The 19387-nt window shown below is 34.3% G+C and overlaps 9 protein-coding genes across 9 annotated transcripts; 5 read left to right on the forward strand and 4 right to left on the reverse strand.

The window, feature by feature from the left end:
- Positions 1–96: 96 nt before the first annotated feature.
- On the forward strand, positions 97–2928 carry Tbl3 (Utp13 specific WD40 associated domain protein). Its single transcript, XM_061305427.1, has 8 exons — positions 97–127; positions 161–312; positions 349–790; positions 842–1319; positions 1369–1736; positions 1794–1997; positions 2030–2173; positions 2294–2928. Exons 2-8 carry the CDS (start codon positions 230–232, stop codon positions 2909–2911), a joined length of 2337 nt encoding a protein of 778 aa, XP_061161393.1. The 5' UTR covers positions 97–127; positions 161–229; the 3' UTR covers positions 2912–2928.
- A 44-nt stretch (positions 2929–2972) lies between these two features.
- Positions 2973–4242, reverse strand: BUB3.2 (WD domain G-beta repeat protein). Its single transcript, XM_061305428.1, has 5 exons — positions 4093–4242; positions 3835–4060; positions 3648–3802; positions 3486–3544; positions 2973–3456 (listed from the first exon to the last, which is right to left on the reverse strand). The coding sequence occupies exons 1-5, from the start codon at positions 4192–4194 to the stop codon at positions 2997–2999; spliced, it is 1002 nt and encodes a 333-aa protein (XP_061161394.1). The 5' UTR covers positions 4195–4242; the 3' UTR covers positions 2973–2996.
- Positions 4220–7998, reverse strand: GCN2 (Protein kinase domain protein). Its single transcript, XM_760137.2, has 3 exons — positions 6451–7998; positions 4426–6371; positions 4220–4293 (listed from the first exon to the last, which is right to left on the reverse strand). Exons 1-3 carry the CDS (start codon positions 7871–7873, stop codon positions 4234–4236), a joined length of 3429 nt encoding a protein of 1142 aa, XP_765230.2. The 5' UTR covers positions 7874–7998; the 3' UTR covers positions 4220–4233.
- Positions 7999–8076: 78 nt separating this feature from the next.
- chmp2a2 (Snf7 family protein) lies at positions 8077–9097 on the forward strand (the record flags this gene model as incomplete). Its single annotated transcript, XM_061305429.1, has 2 exons — positions 8086–8797; positions 8880–9097. Exons 1-2 carry the CDS (start codon positions 8353–8355, stop codon positions 9095–9097), a joined length of 663 nt encoding a protein of 220 aa, XP_061161395.1. The 5' UTR covers positions 8086–8352.
- Positions 9098–9289: 192 nt separating this feature from the next.
- CS (citrate synthase 4 domain protein) lies at positions 9290–11756 on the forward strand (the record flags this gene model as incomplete). The annotated part of the gene is made up of 4 exons (XM_760139.2): positions 9468–10802; positions 10868–10958; positions 11052–11429; positions 11506–11756. The coding sequence occupies 4 exons, from the start codon at positions 9468–9470 to the stop codon at positions 11730–11732; spliced, it is 2031 nt and encodes a 676-aa protein (XP_765232.1). The 3' UTR covers positions 11733–11756.
- A 40-nt stretch (positions 11757–11796) lies between these two features.
- ISPG (GcpE family protein) lies at positions 11797–14897 on the forward strand (the record flags this gene model as incomplete). The annotated part of the gene is made up of 13 exons (XM_061305430.1): positions 11797–11880; positions 11944–12034; positions 12064–12230; positions 12283–12432; positions 12464–12669; positions 12747–12979; positions 13038–13423; positions 13487–13945; positions 13984–14169; positions 14258–14383; positions 14476–14550; positions 14596–14730; positions 14764–14897. 13 exons carry the CDS (start codon positions 11797–11799, stop codon positions 14875–14877), a joined length of 2412 nt encoding a protein of 803 aa, XP_061161396.1. The 3' UTR covers positions 14878–14897.
- A 117-nt stretch (positions 14898–15014) lies between these two features.
- On the reverse strand, positions 15015–15807 carry TpMuguga_02g02605 (Iron-binding zinc finger CDGSH type family protein). The gene is made up of 3 exons (XM_061305594.1): positions 15509–15807; positions 15287–15356; positions 15015–15255 (listed from the first exon to the last, which is right to left on the reverse strand). Exons 1-3 carry the CDS (start codon positions 15593–15595, stop codon positions 15056–15058), a joined length of 357 nt encoding a protein of 118 aa, XP_061162164.1. The 5' UTR covers positions 15596–15807; the 3' UTR covers positions 15015–15055.
- Positions 15808–15948: 141 nt separating this feature from the next.
- On the reverse strand, positions 15949–17162 carry TpMuguga_02g02600 (Acyltransferase family protein). The gene is made up of 6 exons (XM_061305593.1): positions 16947–17162; positions 16756–16863; positions 16528–16712; positions 16354–16495; positions 16164–16255; positions 15949–16091 (listed from the first exon to the last, which is right to left on the reverse strand). The coding sequence occupies exons 1-6, from the start codon at positions 17134–17136 to the stop codon at positions 15981–15983; spliced, it is 828 nt and encodes a 275-aa protein (XP_061162165.1). The 5' UTR covers positions 17137–17162; the 3' UTR covers positions 15949–15980.
- Positions 17163–17231: 69 nt separating this feature from the next.
- Positions 17232–19272, forward strand: VPS9A (Vacuolar sorting protein 9 (VPS9) domain protein). Its single transcript, XM_061305431.1, has 7 exons — positions 17232–17485; positions 17553–17783; positions 17830–17920; positions 17979–18072; positions 18141–18229; positions 18319–18555; positions 18616–19272. Exons 1-7 carry the CDS (start codon positions 17443–17445, stop codon positions 19256–19258), a joined length of 1428 nt encoding a protein of 475 aa, XP_061161397.1. The 5' UTR covers positions 17232–17442; the 3' UTR covers positions 19259–19272.
- The last annotated feature ends 115 nt before the right edge of the window (positions 19273–19387 follow it).

The following is a 19387-nucleotide window of genomic DNA, read 5'->3' on the forward strand; positions in this document are numbered from 1 at the left end:
CAGATTTGTGATAAATCCATCCTCGGATTTTCTTTTCGTGGTTTTCTCAAATAATATACTTTGCGTTTACTCACTTTTATCGGACAAACAAAACTGGATTTATTTACATTTACTGTCAACAGTTAAGGTACTCAACAGTTTCCCTAATTTTTATTCTCAGATTAACAACAACAATAACAATGTCAACACGATTTGCGTGAATGGAAATAACGATATCTGCTTCGGATTAATGGAAGGAACTGTTTTAGTGTACAATAATAACAAATTCAACTGCTCCTTTAAGCTGAAAAATTCGCCAATAACACTATTGAAGTAATAGCATTTATTATTAAATCATCAATTATACAGGTATTTCAAGTCGGAAAAACTATTCATCTGTAATAAGCTGGGAGATGTATACCTGTACGATATAGTTAAGAGATCCAAGTTGGCATACTTTCAAGACCACACGACATACGTTAAGAGTCTGAACTATATAATCACAAAAGAAAACGAAATAGGGGTAATAACACTGGATAATGACAATATTATTAATTTGTGGTCTTTGAGTACCCGTGTTGATAAATCAGGAAAAAGTGAAGATTTAGTTATAAATGTGAACAGTAAAAACGAACCGATTATCCCTTTTAAGAGAATAATTAAGCACGAAAACATAACATCGATTGAAGTCGTGACTGGGAAACTGAATGAGGAAATTGATTCTAAAAAGAAGGGTTCCTGGCTGCTATTGATCATAGAAGAGTCTGGCCAACTGTACTATTTAGACCCAATAAACGAATCAGTGATACATGTATGAATTCTAGATAGTTTTTATATAATTATTTACTAATAATTCTTGTAGAAAAACACAGTCATGTACGGCTTTGGCCTGGTAAAAAGAGTTGACTTCACTAAGGATATGATAATGCTTCTGAGCTTAAATGGAACAGTATTACTCTACGACAAGTGCTTCAATTTAATTAAATCCTTCCTATCAAACTTCAATAACCTGTTCCAGTTCATACTAGTCCCATCAAATAACAGTGAAAAGTTAAAAGACCCAGAAGACTCCGATGAAGAATTTGATTTGGATGACCCAGAAGATGCTCAAGCTGAAATTGAAAAAGATTTACAAGTTCATATTAGAAATTACTATGAATACAGCTTGTTTTGGTACAACAAATACTCCATAAACTACAAACTGATGATAATACTGATTGGTGACGAGGTACTTAGAGTATTATTGCTGAATAGCACAAACGAATTCATACCGCTGGGACTCCACAACACAAGCCATACACATAAAGATGTAATCACAACAATTCACTACAACAGGGAAAGTAATGAAATAATTAAATATTTAATTATATGTTGCTAACATTTTTATAGAAAACCTACTCCTGAGTGGTTCCAAGGACAAATTGATAATACTATGGGATCTGAGCAAACTAATGCAACTAAAGCTAATCAACACAATTTATATAGTAACCTCAGTCCTGATGATCCCAAGACCAAATAACACTCTAGATGTAATCTCCAGCAACAACAATATTATTAATTTGTACACAGTTAAACTTAGCGATTTGAAACAGGAATTGGTTGAGGCATCTGGGGAGAGTACTTTAAATAATAATTTACACAATAACATTGCTGGAAAAGATGGAGAGCTTGGTGACTTAAACGCCGATAAATCAAACCACACATGTGTTGTCCACAAAACAAATATCAATTACTTATCAATATCCCATAACCAAAAGGTACACTTAATAAACAAGTTATTTAATACTATTAAGGATTTAAATAACAATTTTTAGTACATTTCCAGCTGCAGCAGCGACAAATTGATAGTGGTACACTATTCAAATAATCTAATAGTGAAGGGGAAGTGTATTGGCCATCGAAAATCAGTATTATACACAGAATTCATGAAATTGACAAAGACACTCATCAGCACATCAATGGACCAAACAATCAGGATATGGAATTTGAGCAATTTTACAAATATCAAGATATTACAGGTAAAACACCAATTAAATAATGTGATTTATAGGGGCATAACAACTCGGTGATGAAAGTAGTATTACTAGATAACAACCTCCAATTACTGAGTTGTGGACTGGACGGCTTTGTGAAATTGTGGAATTTACCAACCTCAGAATGCATACAGACTCTGAATAATCATGAAAACGATAAAGTAATATAATTATTTACTAAAACTATTTAATAAAATTATTTACTAAAACTATTTAATAAAATTATTTACTATAAATACTAGAAAATTTAATCCATATAGTAAAACTTGATGATTTTACAGATTTGGGACATTGATTTACATAATAACCTCCTGTATAGTATTTCCAACAACCTAATTGTGGTCTATGAAGACTCGAGCAAGGAGGAAAGAAGGTTAAAAGTGATGAAAGAACATGAAGAAGAGATTGTAAAATCACAAATAAACTCACTGATGCTGGAAAATAACTATAGAGAGTCTTTGGCACTGTCAATAAAGCTCAACAACATTAAGTTGACCAATGACATATTGCAAAAGTTCAGAAATAAAGTGATTTTTCAGGGACAAAAGTTAGAAAATGACCCAATAGACTATATAATAGAACGAATTAGAGAAGGGGATGAAAAGTTATTGAATAACTTATTGAACTTTATTAAAATATGGATCACTAACAGAAAGGATTACCTGCTGGCAAACCTGTTCATTAACAAGCTGTTAAAGGAATTGAAAATAGAACAGCTGTTAAAAGTTGAAGGGCTACTTGAAACCATAGACTTCTTACTATATAACCTATCCCACCACCAGAATCGCTTAACGAACCTTCAGGAGAAGTCCTACCTGATGGACATGATCACACACGATAACACTCTGAGTGAATTGAACTCTAATGCAGTAAATGAAGTTTTATACAACTCAAAATAATGTAATAAAATGGAATACACTCAATTTAAACTAGTTATATATGGAATTTACACTAATTATAGACAGTTTAGAAATTTATAAAATTTTAGTGTCTATTACGAGGTTTAAACTCGTCCTTTAAATGTTTCAGGTGTAAACTTGGAGACTGAGATTGATGAGGATTAAGCTGAAAGACGTCTGAAACGGCAATAGCAAGTTTTTCTCCGGAATGGTTGAAACTCACGGAGGCAACAGTGCCGTTAAACTTACTGCTCTTCCAAAGACGTTTTCGAGAAATGCCGTCCCAGCCACATAAAAGACCATCACCTCCACCAGTGACAAAAGTTCCGAATTTGGGGTGAAAATCAATGCAGTTTACGGGGAAAGCGACGTCAGAGTCGTTAGGAGTCTTATTACGATGACATTTAAAGGCGTATTGCTGCGATTCAGATTCCAGAAACCTAGGAAAATATTCCCAGGCTACTCTGCCCTCAATTGAGCTTAGTACATATCCAGTGGCGTCTGGAAAACACTTTAGAAACCGATATTGGAACTTCAAAACCCCGCTAAAACATTATAAAAATAATTAAAATACTCTTTAGTCTCGGGGTTTGCGAGCCCAGTGAATCCACTAGTTAAATCATACACATAAACCTGAAAATTTTTGTTAAAATTTGTTAGTAAATTTTTTAAAAAGTTAATAATTTTGTTTTAAAAGTTGTTTTAAAAGTTATATATTAGGTAGTGTAGAAATTACCCTTTTCATAGAATCACCAACTACCAGAAAGTTTCTAGCCAAGTCCATGCAATAGGTTTTCCCGTAAATATCAACGTCGACGACTGGTTTCAAGTTCGAACTTCTCAAGTCAAATACCCTCACCTTTTTATCCCATCCTCCAGTAATCAATGTATCTGATGAATAATTAAAAATACAACGGAATTACTTGTAGGTTCGTGATATCGAACACATCTGACAGGGCCGTTGTGGAGTCCAACAGTGAAGTAATTTTTAGTTTCAACATCCAATAGACTAACATTCTTGTTCAAATCAGCTAGAGCCATTTTTTTATCATTTTCGAAGAAAACAAAGTCGAGAACTGTGGATTCCCAGTCTAGGTTGAACAATAAGCGATTTTTATTAGGTTGGTCAGCATCATAAAATTTAACAGTCTAAATAAAGTTATTTATAGAAGAAACGTTACCTGGTCCCAGGATGATATAGCGAGAAGGTTAGTCTTGTTGCCGAAGAGAACCTTAGTGACCACATCTCTGGGCGGCGACTCGAAAGTTTCAAATGAATCCATTTAAATAATACATAAAAATGTAAAATCTGGTTAAAAAAATTAGTTCGGGTTAATATCGTGTAAAATATGCTCCAGAACATTATCCTCCCCCCAAAAGGTCTGAAAACAATCAATATTCGGGAAAATAATTTTATTTTAAATACCAGATTAATATTTAAGTTAAAATGCTATAAATAACTGACTACAATGGATGGTTTTAATAGAAATTCAAATGTGTAAGGAACAACTTACGTATTTGTTATCGAAGTTGATATCGGAGATGAAGTACTGAATTTCGTGGTTATCGTTACTCTTCTTGATGGTAACAAGATATTTAAGTTTCTGAAGTGAAAATAAGCCTGCTTTCTTGAGTCTGGTGATCCTTTTTATGTTAAGTTGTCCTCCGACCTTCTTGTAGCACTTGACTCCCATGCTCCAGAACTTGCTCTCAAGGCTTGTTGCTACTATTATCAGGCTCATTTGGGGAGTGTAGACCACCACTTCAGGGGCGTAGTTCAAGTGAAGGTTATTGTACAGGTTCTTGTTCACCATATTTTGAGTAAAGTAGTCGTAAATCGGGTGGAGATTCATCTCGAATCCGAAGGCATTTCTCCTGTTAGTGTTATTTTCAATTATCCTGTTGTAGCACCCTCCGAATATTAAATCTCCAAAGTTCCTCTTCCCAATTTCCAAGAATATTCTAAAGTAGAACTTCTCAAATATTCCCTCCCTGCCCCCTTGGCGCAACTGATCATTTGGAATGTTTGAGCTGTTGCAGTTACTGCTCAACTCAGTGTAAGTCGGGTTAAAATAGTGCAGTCCATCAAAGTCAGCCAGAAACTTTTCAAAAAAATGGAGGTTTTCAAGGTAATGGCTGAATTCCTGCGGCACTTCACAGTTCAGCACAGCCTCCAGCCCCTTCTTGAGTTCAGACACTCTCCCCTTAAATTTGTGCAGGAATGGATAAACGTTGAGCAAAACTGATGACAAAGTCTGAGAATTAATGGTAATTGAGTTCAATTCATCCAGAACTCCTGTAACCTTTCCTTTAACTAGTGCGTCTGACAGCATTAGCTTCTCCACCTGGTTCAGGAGTTGTTCTGGTACTTTTAAGGAACTGAGTAACCTTGTTAAAAATTCATAGTGGTTCCATTCCAAGACTAGAGCACAGTTGATGAACCTCTTCAGGGGCCTAGACGACACTGAGACTAGTTCATATGTGAAAAATGCATCTAGGTTCATCTCGTTTTCGTTATTCTCGTTCAGGATGATCATGTAGTCTACAATAATGTCGTAGCCCAGAAAGTAGTTCATATTTAAGCCCTCAATTCTGGACCCAACAGTTCCACTTCCATGTGTAGAGTACACTGGTGAGTATACATATCTTCTAATTATGGTAGTAAGCTCCTTAGTCATACATTCAGACAAGGAATACAGGAGAGAATAAGTCAGGTTACAGCACCTACCATTATTCAACAGCAGTCTTCCTCTATAGTAATTCCTATCCTTTCCCAAATTCTTATCCCTTTCTGCGTTTTTATCCTTTTCAAATGCTTTATCTCTGTCCAAACCAACTCCCTTATCCAGGTCATTGTTTAAAAAATTACCCTTTGAAGAATATGGCAAGTGTGTTAGAAGGTGTGGGTGTACCTTGTGTGCATTTCTCAGTTTAAACTCCTTATCATAGATCAATCCTAGTTCCAAATTTACGTAGTTTATTACGTTGTTACTAATTACCATATTATAGTAGTCTGTCAGCTTCTTATACTGCTGTTTCCTTGAGAAGATAGTGTTCAGCATCTGAACGGACTCCATTGAGTGGGGGTACTGCGTAATAACATTGTACAGTGACTGGAGATTCAACTTGTTGGAGGTAAAGATTTCGTTTTGAAGAATCTCAGATGCTGAGGGTCTCTTGTTGGGGTTTATATTTAGCATCGACTCGAGTAGCTTAAAGAGTCTGTTGTCAACTCTTTCTCTAAATCCTTCTGGCCATTGCTTGTTTGGTGTTGAAAAGGAAGATAGGATCTCACATCTTTCCATGAAAGTCTGAAAAGGCTTGGAAAGCATTTCAAATAGCACTACACCAGCCGAGTAAATATCTACTTTCTGGTTATAGGCGTCACATTCCGACTGTTCTGGTGCCATGTAATGCAGTGTTCCAACAACTCCATTCTCATTAACTATTGTATTCTTTCCTAAAACACTATTTATACACTATTATAACTATTATACCTTTAATAAACTATTATAATTATTTGTAATTAGAAAATATACCTTTGGATTGTTGCAGTTTTGCTGTTAATCCGAAATCCCCAAGCTTAATTGTAAAATCATTTTCAAACTTTAGAAAGATGTTAGATGGCTTAACGTCTCTGTGTATTATTCCCTTTTCATGAATATAACTGAGGGCCTCCATAATTTGTCTGAAAAGCTCAATCACCCTTTCTGGACTCTCGTGCAATGTTTGTTTATTTATGGTTTCATACAGAGACTCTTCCCCGCAGTACTCCATGAGAATAAACAGGCACTTTTTCGGTATGTGCTTATTCTTCTTATAATGCTTATTATGTATCTTTATGACGTTTCTGTTATCCACTGGTGAAAGGTCTACATTATCACTATCAGGTTCACTATCTTCATTGAACTGATCATCAAAGTCAATTTCCTCAATAACCCTATCAAGTTTGCCCTTAAATTGGAACTCATTGTAGCCAGGAGTGTACTCAGCGTTGAAAATATCCTCTAAATTGTTCTTTTGCAGATTAGATTGGCGGTTGTATTTAGTTAGAAGGTACTCCGGTGATTGTTCCACCCAGGCGTCGTAGTAACGAACAATATTTGGGTGCTGGAGACTTGCCAACACAGCTGCTTCTTCATGGAGTATAAACTCGTAGTTACGGTAAATTGGTATCTGCTTCACTGCGTAGTTTATTGTATTCCTCAAAACCTTTATTACACAGCCAAATGAACCTGAGCCCAAAACAGCCTCCTCCTTAAACTCTCTAAAGTAGCGAGAGTGCGTTATCAAATGGTTGTATATCTTGTCATTCTTGTAGATTGTTATGCTGTTGTACCTCGTAGTATCTTTATACCTACTATCATAGCTTTGTCCATCTAAATTATCGCCTTGTTTACCGATAAAATTACAATCATTTGGGGTGGACTCGGCGTCAGTAAGTGAAGAGAACGAGAGTGTTATAAATTCATCAAAATTTGAAGAATTTTCTGTTACTTGTTCAATATCTTCATTTCTTGACTCGTACTGTAGGAAACTCTTAAAATCCACTACAAGCTTGTAAATACTAAAACTTGACGTTGTTGATCCTGAAAATGCCACGTTATTTATGAAATAGAGGCACTTATTACGCAGTTTTACTGACGAGTTTAATATGCCTTTCAGGTGTATACTTGGAACCTTTTGGTTATCGGTCAGTTCTATCTGCAATGATACTACACAATCTTTCTTTCTACTTATTGCGTATATAGACTCCTTTAACCTAATGTTTACTTGAAATTTATGGACTTGGGGGAATGGTTCCTGGGACGAATCCTCGAACTGAATTCCATGGCTTTCATCGTCAAAGTGAAAGTCATTTTCTAGAAGGCTATCCTCTAGTTTCTTTATTTCTACATTTTCTAGCTTAGAAATGAGCTCAATGTCTTCCTCCAAACTTTTCGGCAGTTTAGATGAGGACATTAGCTAATTATGATCTATATTACAGTGTACTGGTTTATGATTCATGCTTAAATTTTAGAATACTGAATGAAAAAACTCCATTAAAATTATATACAACGTTATACTATCATTTAAAACTGTTTGCGATAAAAAACATTGAAAAATGTATTAACACTGGAGTTTTTAATAGGGTCACATAATTATAAGAAAATTGAGAATCTCGTGATAAATTATTATGTTTAATTTTAACTAATATATTTATTATTATATTTTAAAAATATTGTATATTACACATTTGTATTATCAATGTTAAATTTCTCACATAGTAACATTGGCTCATGTTTCCGCCAATAATATTTTCGTACACAAATTCTAATGTAAATTATTAAAAACATTTAATTTGAAGTTAGAGGATCGTTTGCTCTAATAAAAATCCCCGAAATTCAAGAAAGGTTACACAATTTAGTAACCTCTTATAACAATTTTTTAAACTAATTAAAATGGGATCTAATAATAGTAAACTGGAGGATAAAGTGAGGGAGAATAAGCGTACAATAAACAGGACGATTCGTGACCTAGAGAGGCAGAAATTGTCCACACAAAGGCAGGAAGAGTCGCTGGTGGCAACTCTTAAGGAGGAGGCGAGGGCTGGAAGGATAAAAAACGCGAGGTTATTGGCCAAAGATGTTCTCAGAAACAGAAGATTGGCTGATCATCTTTGCAATATGAAATCACAAATGACGGCACTTCAATCTCAACTTCAAACTGCCCACAACACAAGCTTGTTATCTAATAGCTTCAAAAACGTCAGTGATCTGATGACTCAGGTAAATTGTAACACTAACGTTGCTGAGTTCCAGAAAATCATGTCGAATATTACACAGCAGGGGGCAGTCCTTAACTTAAAAATTGAAATGATGGGGGATGCGATGGAAGATTCGATGTGTAATTATCAGTTATTTATTGGCTAAATAGCTTAGATTCACTAGTTATTCAATTAATATCACAGCAAATAACGGTAATTTAGATTTGGAAGATACCTTACAGGAGGAGAAGGCTGTAGATAAGCTATTGGAGGATCTTGGAGTGGGTGTGGGTGCGACGTTGGATAATCTAAATCCCCCTAAAAATCAAGATTTAACCTCTTCCGAAAGTAAAAATATGGAAGGAGCAGTGAGAAACAACTCAGGGAGAATGCAGGAAATGATGGAAATAGAAGAAAGAATAAATAACTTGAAAAGTTAGATACTTTGACGCTAGGAAGGCCCATGCGCAAGTTAAATGTAATTCTTCAGATGGTCTTGAGTAAACTCAAAACACAAAGAGTAATCGTTATATAATCGTTTGGATGACAGAAATTCGATTCCTTGCATTTTCTCTTCAATCAAGTTGGGTGTAAGGCTCTCCTTACCACATGACTTCTGAAGATTAATTTTTCAATATCATCAACATTATTGTTATTTTTCATTTTAAATTCTCATTTCTAACTGAAATAGTTTATTTATTATTTCAGTTTTTATTTACGCCTTGGAATCCAAAGATTTTTTAACTTCCTCCTTTTCCATTTTATCCGCTCCTAGCTAGCCTTAATTTTTGGTTGAAATGTGATTAGTTTATGAAATCTAAAATGGTATTGAGGAAATCTATTTGCAATTTATCAAAGTATGGAAAGAAGAATGACGAGTTGTTTTCCCCAGTTCTGAACGACTACCGAGTTTCCGATATCACGAATATTTTTTGCAGGTCAATTGTTTCTGAAGCGTCAAGAGGCATAGAAAAACCAAAGGAACACCATTGCAAACTGCGCTCAAACTCATTTAACAGAAATAACAAGTATCTGAGCACACATGACCACCTAGTCCGTCCAAATTCAATTAGGAGATCACACAGCCTCTCAATTGACAGGAAGTTGAGAACTTCACTGATAGCAGTGAATGAATTGAAAACCCAAGATGATCAAAGAACTGAAAAACGGCCCTTGGATGAGGCCAAGTATGATTTGGAGAGCCCGGAACAGAATAATTTTGACCTCAGAGATTTTAACACAGTTATTAATTCACACTCATTAAATCCCGTTAACACCCTTATTACCAAAGACTACTTGATTAAGACCAAAATTTCAAAGAACGGATTGACCAGGGTAAATGCCAGAGATTATTCAACGAACAAAGCCAAGATGAACAAGAGTGATTTATTAAAACGTCTAAGAATTGGAGCTTTTGCTCCATTGGGATTAGGAGTGTTGGAGGGGAACGCCTTGAACTCACTATCACTAAAGGAAAACTCTCGTGAAAAGTCAGATTTAGGAAGGAGTAAGGTGGTAGAACGACTGATGGATAAAGTTGAACGTCTGGTCAACGTGAAGCGCGAGAAGGTAGCTGAATTACACAATAAGTATGCGGACTGTCGTCTGGGAGAAGTCACACTCTCAATGTTATTTTCAGGACTAAAAGATGTGCCGGCAATGGTTACTGAAACGAGCGAATTGGACCCATTCAACGGTATAAGATTTAGAGGACTCACAGTTGATGAAATGCTCACTGCTTTGCCCGGTAAGAACCCAGATTGTCCATATACTGAGTCTGTACTGTGGTTCCTATTAACTGGAGAAGTGCCCTCACCTGTGGATGTTGATGACCTATCATACGAGCTTTACAGGCGTAGCACGGTTCCAGAACATGTTTATAAGGTGATAGACGGGTTTCCAACTGACGCGCATCCAATGACGCAGTACATAACTGCTGTTTCGGCACTTCAAACAGAGTCTGTATTCAGAGAAGCATATTTTGATAAGACCTACCACAAGGATACTTGCTGGAAGCTTGCACTGGAAGACTGCCTCAACTTATTTGCAAAAAATGTGGTCCTTGTAGGATACATTTACCGCAGGTCGTTTATAGATGAAAACACTAAACCAGCAGATGTACAGTACAACTCTTCACTAGACTATGTAAGTTAAGAAATAATTATATAATATATTAATTAACCTTAATTTCACAATATATACTATTTTAGGCCGCGAACTTGGCACACTTCCTAGGAAATAAGACTGAACTCTTCAGCGATGTGATGAGATTATACCTAGCACTGCACTCAGACCATGAAGGTTACTATCATATATTTATGTTAAAATATATAATTATATACCTATATTATGCATATTAGATGAATAAATAAAGGTGATTTAACTTTATTTTAGGAGGAAATGTAAGTGCTCATGCTTCACATTTAGTTGGAAGCGCACTGGCAGACCCATACTTTTGCTTTTCAAGCGCCTTGTGTGGATTATCAGGGCCACTACACGGAATGGCGAACCAGGAATGTTTAGTGTGGATAAAGAAGATGCTAAGTGATTTGGAAGGCAAGGAAGTAACAGTGGAGGCAGTTAAAAAGTATGCGGAAGACACAATGGCGAGGAAACAAGTAATTCCAGGATACGGTCACGCAGTACTTAAAGTCACAGATCCAAGACATACTGCATTTGTAAGGTTCGCACTGAAGCACTTCCCAGATGATCCCCTTGTGAAACTATTAGATACTTGCCTAAAAGCAATTCCAGAAGTACTCAAAGCATCAGGTTTCCCGATACACAACCAGAATATTAACTAGAATCATGTTACATAATTAAATATATTGTTTACACGTGTGTTTAGGGAAAGTTAGAAATCCAAACCCGAATGTTGATTGTTCAACGGGTGTTCTGTTAAGTCATTTTAAAGTCGATCAGCCACAAATCTTCACGGTGTTATTTGGACTCTCAAGATCGATGGGAATATTGTCCCAACTAGTCTGGGCGAGAGCTCTGAGGTACCCTATAGAGAGACCAAAGTCGCTCTCACTGGAAACCGTCGAGAAAATGTGTAACTCCCCAGAATCCTAAGAATTTAATTTTATATATTCACAATGTTCTTAATATTTAAGTATATAAATGAAGGTGAACGAAAATGTATATTGTCCTCGTCCTTCTACTAGTAAACAGTACCACAGAAGGTGTTAGAATATATTCTAACAAAATTGACTCCAAAGATGTAATTTAAACTAAATAGATGTAGATAAATAGCTTTGAGAGTGAGGAAGTCATTGAAATTTAGGGATTAACCAGACCGTTTGGAAGGAACTTTACATTTATCGCAAATTTTAATCCAAAAAAGAGAGATTCTAGACTTTTTGAGAAAAAAGAAGGTAATTTAAGCTAAAAACATGTAAAAAAGGTGTAGAAGATGGAGATAAAACCTACTGTGAGAATGTTTACAAGAGAGAAAGGTTCCCAACGAGATGTGTAAAAATAGGAAAGGTCACAATAGGAGGAAATCACCCAATCGCTATCCAAACAATGACGTCCTGTGATACCAACGATGTTCAACAAACAGTAGATCAGGTAATTTTTACTAGTTTATATCATAGTATTTACAAATGTAAAAATCGGTTAGATACTGAAGGTTCAAGAGTACGGATCAGACATGGTTAGGATTACAGTTCAATCACCCAGAGAAGTTAAATCATCCGAGTTGATAAAGGAGAAACTCAATTCCCTAAACTGCGATATACCGCTTATAGCGGATACCCATTTTAATGCAAAAGTAAGCTTAAAGCTAATAAACTGGTTTATAGGTTGCAATGCTGTGTGCAGACATATTCGATAAAGTTCGAGTGAATCCAGGAAACTATGTGATTGGAAGGAAGAACTGGGATATGAAGGTGTATAACACTGAAGAAGAGTTTAAAAAGAGTGGAGAATACATAGAAGAGGTCTTTACACCCTTGGTGTTAAAGTGTAAAGAACTTAAAAAGGCGATAAGAATAGGGACAAATCATGGGTAATTTTTATATGAACATTAGAATAGATTAGAATGAGTTAGAATTAACATATTAAACAATGTTAATTTATATGTAGATCACTGAGTAGTAGAGTAATGAGCTACTACGGAGACACCCCGTTGGGAATGGTGATGTCAGCAATTGAGTTTGCAGAGATTTGCAGGAAGAATGACTTCCATAATTTTGTGTTCTCTCTGAAGTCGTCTAACATATTTGTAATGATCCACGCATACAGACTACTTGTGAACATAATGAAGAAGAGAGGCTGGGATTATCCAATACATCTAGGAGTAACAGAAGCAGGGTCAGGTACTTTCTTAATATCTTACACAATATATATATTTAACAATTTATATAATTTATGTAGTTGATGACGGAAGAATAAAGAGTTGCTTGGGAATCGGATCACTACTGATTGACGGAATAGGAGATACAATAAGAATGTCGTTGACAGAAGACCCTTGGTTTGAACTGATTCCTTGCAGAAAACTCTTAGAATCAGTTCAAAAACTGTATCCAGGAACTAAAATTATTGATACTGATCACATGAATGAAAGGGATAATGTTGGAGAGAAATTGATTCCAGATAAATCATTTAATTATGATGACTGGAGAGATTTTAGAAGCATTGAAAGAAGAGAAGTAAATTATGGTAAAAGTATACTGAACTACGAAGATAGTAATAAAAATAACCTACTAAATCCAAATGGCTCAGTGGGAACTGTTCTACATTCACATCACTTGAATAATAGAGTGAGAATTTACCTATATATAATCTAGTTATTCTTTATTTTAACTACACTTAAATGTGATTAGGTTGAGTTGTACAAGTCGTTGGGACTGGATATAGTTAATGGGCTTCCTTCAAGGTCATTAAAGAGCGTAGACTTTGTTTTTTTAGAAGACGTTCCATACTTTCACGAGTATAACAAACAGAGACTAATAAAGGAGTTGATAGAGGGAGGAATTAATGTAGTCTTACCACTAAGGAAGCTAAAGTATAACCCAATTAAGTTCGCAATTGGCTTAGTAACAGTTGATGAGTATAATCTCCTAACAAGGTCTACTCCCAAAAGGTACCACAATGATAACAGGAGTACAAATCACCCAGATAGCAGATTAATGGGAATAGATTTGAACAATGAAGTTCCAGGACAACCAATATTGGAAGACCGAGATGTAGTGGATGAATTGAATAAATTGGAAAAATTAGTAGTTAAAATTACAGGAAATGAAACTGATGATCAACTATTAGACCTTTTCAATACACATCAGGTTAGAAATTATATATATATTCAAAAATGAATGTTTAGAGAAATGAAACACTTAACCTGAATAATAAGGATAGAAATAACCAAATCGGGTTCATAATACTGGATATTGATCCGAAACTTAATTACATGTACACTGTTAGGAGAATATTTGGCCTGTTGAACAAGACTAAATGTGATTTGCCAGTAATTCATCAGTTAAACTTCCCAAGTCTAGAAAATCAACAAGTAACAACTTTTAATGAAATTAGATAAATTTTAACAGCTTTTAAATAGATTAATTAATTTGTAAATACATTTTTAACTCAAAATTTAGGACATGTTGGTTGATAGTTGTTGCTTATTGGGGTGTAACTTGATAGATAAGATGGGTGAAGGGATAATCATTAAATCAAAACTACCCATTGACATCACTAATAAACTGTCATTAGATATTCTTCAGGTTTTTTATTTAGTTTTTACTTATTTTTTACTATTCATTACTAATATTTTACACAATTTTAACTTCATTTTCAAATATAAAGCTTTGTTTAGAACAGTAGGATGAGGAACATTAAAACCGATTTCATCTCGTGCCCTTCATGTGGCAGAACATTGTTTAACATTCAAGTAAACTTGATAATATATTTAATATCATTGTATCTAATGTTGTAGGAAACAACAGAGGAGGTGAGAAGAAGAATAGGCCATTTGCCAGGAGTTACAATAGCCATCATGGGCTGCATAGTTAACGGAATTGGTGAAATGGCTGACGCAGATTTCGGTTATGTAGGAGGCTCACCAGGAAAGGTACGATATTCTCTAATTTTTAATATTGTTTAGGTGGATTTGTATGTAAAAAAGCAATTAATTGAAAGGAATATACCAAAAGACCAGGCCTGTGATAAGTTAATAGAACTCATTAAAAAACACAATAAATGGGTTGAACCTCCATAACATAATCTTATACAATTCTATAGTATACATATGACATAATTCTATATACTACAGTAGTACACATATAACACAATCCTATCCAATTCTTTAGTATACATTAAACATAATCTTATATAATTCTATGGTATACATATGGGTATAAAAATAAAAATTAGAAAATTTAAAACTGAGAATTGTGCTAGGGGTGGAGCAGCCAGGATGTGAAAACACCGAAAGTGAAGAAGAAACCGAAAGTGCCGAGTGCAGCTTTCGGCATATTTTTATGAGCTTTAACCCAGAGATGAGACCCATCACACAGGGGTCTTTTACAGGAATATTTACATCCGCACATCAGCTTCCTTCCTGAGGTCTGAGGAACATACATAACCGGTTTGAATTCTAAAGGTTAATTAGAACAAAGTGGACTTACTGGATCCTTTATGTGAACCGTCACACCATGGCTGCTTCTTACTGAGGCCACAGGCACACCACCAGTATACCTAAATTATACACATTATAACAGTGAATAACGTAGTTAAATATAAAGAATATGCTAGGGTAAAACAACAATAAACCAGAAAATAAAACTTAAACGAGTAAAATTAATTATAAAAATAATAAAATAAAATAAAATTTTTATCAAAATTGTTACTTGTTGAGAATTAGTTTTAACAAGGTAAGGATCAGTAACTTTAGATTGAGGAACGGGGTCGTGAGGCCACCATTCACTCCAGACCATCGTATCTTACTTAAATTTACAGTAGAAATGAAATGAAAATGAAGGGGTCTGCTGAAAACTAAAAAACATAGTCAATACATACAGAACTGGAGTACAAGACAATCACATGAAAAATCTAAATTAACAGGAGTTATTTAATAACCATGTGGAAATCACATAATTATTAAAAATCTTATTATAAAATTTAAGTCCTCAATAAATATAAAACAATGTGTTTAAATCCGTGATTCCACTTAATTGGGTAACTCTCAATTTACACAATCTCACTTTTTTTCAAGTATTCTGAAAATTATCCTCAAAACTAATAAATATTATACGAAATTGCCATAAAAACACCAACAACATATATATGTATTCAAGATATCATATTATATGTTACACAATATTATTCTAGTTCTTCTACGGTTTCGGTGGAGGGATCGAACGTTGGCGACATTTTAATAAGATTATAAATCTTCTTTCGTACCTCCCGCTTTAACTCTTCCACAGTCTTACCCTGTTTAACAATTTACTTGTGAATTAGTTAAATTACTTAAATAAATAACTAAGTGGAATAGCTGAAAAATACTTTTGGAGACACTCGGGATCCTGCCATTAAATACATTGTACAGTTTTTAGCATAACAAGGCTTATCAAGCGCATTTTTAGTGTTATGAACAGCTAAAATTTTATATAATATATGTAAATATATAATGGAGTAAATAAATGTGTAATGAGTATTTTGTAATAATGCTAATATATATCTAATTAAGACATACCGCATGGAATGATATCGTAGCCATTATCAATAGAGAATCTGAAAAACCCGTCCTTAAACTCCTGAAGTCTACCAGTCTTCGATCTCGTTCCTTCAGGATATACAATTAAGTCAAAGCCGTTTTCCATTAAAACTTTACACCTCTATATTATTTATGTTAATTTAGTACATATACCTCCATAACTCCTATTACACAGTCCTTCTTGATAGATTTAGTCTTTGTCTCCTTGTCGTAGTGGAAGTAGATGGGGACCTGTCCGATCATATGAAGCATAGGCTTCGGATAAAGTTTGTGGAGTGCATCCTTATACAAAAATGTAGAGTAAAATCTCTTTCCGAGATAGGTTGTTACAAAAGCATCTGAAAATTGGTGTAATTTTAGGAGAAAATTGGGGGAAAGTACCTGCAAGGCTAACATGGTTGACCATTAAAATCACCCTATTTTTGGGATCTCTAGAAGGCAAATCTGTCAAGGCTTCACATTTCCAATGTGGATTAATACAAAAGGCGGCTAAAAAGATTTTATCTAGTTTCAGTAAATGATTAAAATCGCCATATTAAATATGAAAAAATAATAACTAATTAAAAAGTTACTGAAGTTTACGAATTTAAACGAAATTTTATTGCCTAACTTATAAAAGTAATATTTATCCTTGAAACATAGTGGAAAAGTGAAAATAAACACGGAAATCTGTATTAGAAAGGCTAATAAAATCATAACAGCGAGTATACCGAGGAGAAAGAAGCTCTCCAAGGTAAATAAATAACACTTTAATTTATACATTATTAAACAAATTATTTGAATCAAAAAAATATAAAAAAATAGAAATAATTTTAATTATTTCCACGACATAATGTACTAACACAACATACATCATCCTTCGATTGAGAAAATGATTTTAGAATTTTTCACTTATTTTACTTTATGTTTTTAAATAATTAAATTTTAAACTATTTATATATCTAAATTTTAATCAATCCATAAACTATTTTATAAACTTTTGTAATATTATATTGAGAAATTTTCAATATGATACCAAGTGTACAATATATTTATTTTTGATTTTAACAATTTTAATTAATATTTGAAATGGTCCAGGAGTTTGAACTTTCAGACTCACCAACGCTCCAAGGTATTTCATTAACACATTTCCCTATACTAATATAGAATTTATTTTATTTTATTATTGTTAATTGTAGAGAATGTTAAATCTTCGCCTGATAAAACACTTTCACCTATGAATTACAATTCTGAGGAGGATACAGACCGCTCTTGGCGTTTCTCTGCGAGTGATAAGTCGTCTTCCTTCCCGTACCATAAGGGCTTAAATAAGACTGTTAGTGTTGATACGACTTTGGATAGTTCCCATTCCTTAAATTACGCCGACTCCTGCGAAACTTACAACTCGTCCACAGAATCTCTAGATTCAAGTAGCTTTTAACCAAATTTTAATAATTTTAATTAAAATCATTTTAGGCACATATATTAGGCCTGAGACACCTTACAATAGGTTTCTTGAACGTCTTAAAGATCCCTCTTGCCATGATATTGTCACAGCCATTAAAGGGTTCATCTCTACACTACCACTATATACTATACCATTAGGTAATTAATAAATGTTATAGATTGGTGGTGATGTTACCTGGTAATATGGCTCGTAGTGAAGTTGCTACAATATCTCACAACTTCATCGATATATACGCACCTAAACTACTGTCGGTACCTTTATCAATTCTATTCAAAAAACTATTCAATCAAGTTATACTTAAATCATATTAATTTATTAGTTGGAAGTATTTTCTAAATTGACCGATGAGGAGAAATTGGAGACAGTTGAATGTTTCGAAAAGTTCACAATGCAAAAACTCTATCCACAGTAAATCATACATAGTTTAAATTACTAATAAACAATTATATACAAACCAAAACTGAAATTAAAACTAAAACATAAATAACTTTTATTAGGTGTTATCGTATGGACCCTATGGATGCAATAGAAGATGAAAGGCTACAAATACAGATGTTATGTTTAAACTGGATAGAGCCGCATCATTTGGAAATTACTACAATGGGCGATGTAAACATTTTAAAAGAGGCCCAAAATCATTTAAAGAATTTATATAAATACAGATCACCAAGAGACAAGCTGATTATTATCCTTAATTTCTGCCGACTTGTGGTCTATTCAATACAGAAAGTCACGTATCCCTTTACCCTATTATTAGTTTACACATTTTATTTTACATCAATACAAATTTTTAGTGATAAGGACGTGAGTTGTGATGAGGCATTTCCACTCCTGATCTTGACGATAATATTGACAAACCCGGTGGAACTGCAGTCTTGCATAGAATTCATCCAGTATTTCAGACATCCAAGTCGACACATATCAGAAGAGGCATATGCGTTCACACTTCTAGTATCAGCTGTTGAGTTTATCAGGGAAATTGGAACCAGCTCACACCTGAAGATAAATACACAAGACTTCCAGAATAAATATAATCAGAACAAATTAAAGTATGAGTCAAGGCTGCAAAGGTTAAACAGTTTAGTGAAAACCAACTCGACTGAAACAGTGAGTAATAATACGCTCAATACTGTAAACAACTCAGTGAATAATAACACCAACTCAGCAAACTTGTTTGACCAACTTAAGAAGTTTAACCTGTCAACCCTATTTAAAATGCCCTTGTTTAAGCAAGATAAGAAGGACGTGTACGACATCATTGAAACACTGGAATACCTGGAAAGCTACCTGCTTGACCTGCCCTTAACTTACCAGTTCAAGGAGAATAGCTTGGACTCGCCTGACCTCATCAGTGACTGGAGAGCTCTTGTTGCAATGAAAAACCACATCACTGAAACCATCGCTAATGTTAAAACACAAGCCAAAAAGCTTTTATAATTTTTCAAATAATTTATATACACACATACACTATGAAATGTGTATTAGTATTAGTATATATATAGCATATTTATAGTAGTATTAGTATATATATATATAGTATATTTACATCAGTATTAGTATAAATAT

This window comes from Theileria parva, chromosome 2, assembly GCF_000165365.1.
Source record: "Theileria parva strain Muguga chromosome 2, complete sequence, whole genome shotgun sequence".
NCBI lineage: Eukaryota > Apicomplexa > Aconoidasida > Piroplasmida > Theileriidae > Theileria > Theileria parva.

Bases quoted from the DNA above. Each gene is read 5' to 3' on its own strand.
- Tbl3 (XM_061305427.1), top strand. From the start codon at position 230: ATGGAAGGAACTGTTTTAGTGTACAATAATAACAAATTCAACTGCTCC. The intron at 1,320-1,368 runs GTAATGAAATAA...ACATTTTTATAG, and splicing joins AATTCACTACAACAGGGAAA to AAAACCTACTCCTGAGTGGT. The intron at 2,174-2,293 runs GTAATATAATTA...ATGATTTTACAG, and splicing joins ATAATCATGAAAACGATAAA to ATTTGGGACATTGATTTACA.
- BUB3.2 (XM_061305428.1), bottom strand. From the start codon at position 4,194: ATGGATTCATTTGAAACTTTCGAGTCGCCGCCCAGAGATGTGGTCACT. The intron at 3,803-3,834 runs GTAATTCCGTTG...ATTATTCATCAG, and splicing joins TCGATATCACGAACCTACAA to ATACATTGATTACTGGAGGA. The intron at 3,457-3,485 runs GTATTTTAATTA...ATAATGTTTTAG, and splicing joins GCAAACCCCGAGACTAAAGA to CGGGGTTTTGAAGTTCCAAT.
- GCN2 (XM_760137.2), bottom strand. From the start codon at position 7,873: ATGTCCTCATCTAAACTGCCGAAAAGTTTGGAGGAAGACATTGAGCTC. The intron at 6,372-6,450 runs GTATATTTTCTA...ATAGTGTTTTAG, and splicing joins AAAACTGCAACAATCCAAAG to GAAAGAATACAATAGTTAAT. The intron at 4,294-4,425 runs GTAAGTTGTTCC...GATTGTTTTCAG, and splicing joins TCAACTTCGATAACAAATAC to ACCTTTTGGGGGGAGGATAA.
- TpMuguga_02g02605 (XM_061305594.1), bottom strand. From the start codon at position 15,595: ATGGTCTGGAGTGAATGGTGGCCTCACGACCCCGTTCCTCAATCTAAA. The intron at 15,357-15,508 runs GTAACAATTTTG...TGTATAATTTAG, and splicing joins TTAAAACTAATTCTCAACAA to GTATACTGGTGGTGTGCCTG. The intron at 15,256-15,286 runs GTAAGTCCACTT...ATTAACCTTTAG, and splicing joins CGGTTCACATAAAGGATCCA to AATTCAAACCGGTTATGTAT.
- TpMuguga_02g02600 (XM_061305593.1), bottom strand. From the start codon at position 17,136: ATGTATAAATTAAAGTGTTATTTATTTACCTTGGAGAGCTTCTTTCTC. The intron at 16,713-16,755 runs GTACTTTCCCCC...ACCAATTTTCAG, and splicing joins CAACCATGTTAGCCTTGCAG to ATGCTTTTGTAACAACCTAT. The intron at 16,496-16,527 runs GTATATGTACTA...TAAATAATATAG, and splicing joins GTGTAATAGGAGTTATGGAG to AGGTGTAAAGTTTTAATGGA.
- VPS9A (XM_061305431.1), top strand. From the start codon at position 17,443: ATGGTCCAGGAGTTTGAACTTTCAGACTCACCAACGCTCCAAG. The intron at 17,486-17,552 runs GTATTTCATTAA...TGTTAATTGTAG, and splicing joins AGACTCACCAACGCTCCAAG to AGAATGTTAAATCTTCGCCT. The intron at 18,073-18,140 runs GTACCTTTATCA...TTAATTTATTAG, and splicing joins ACGCACCTAAACTACTGTCG to TTGGAAGTATTTTCTAAATT.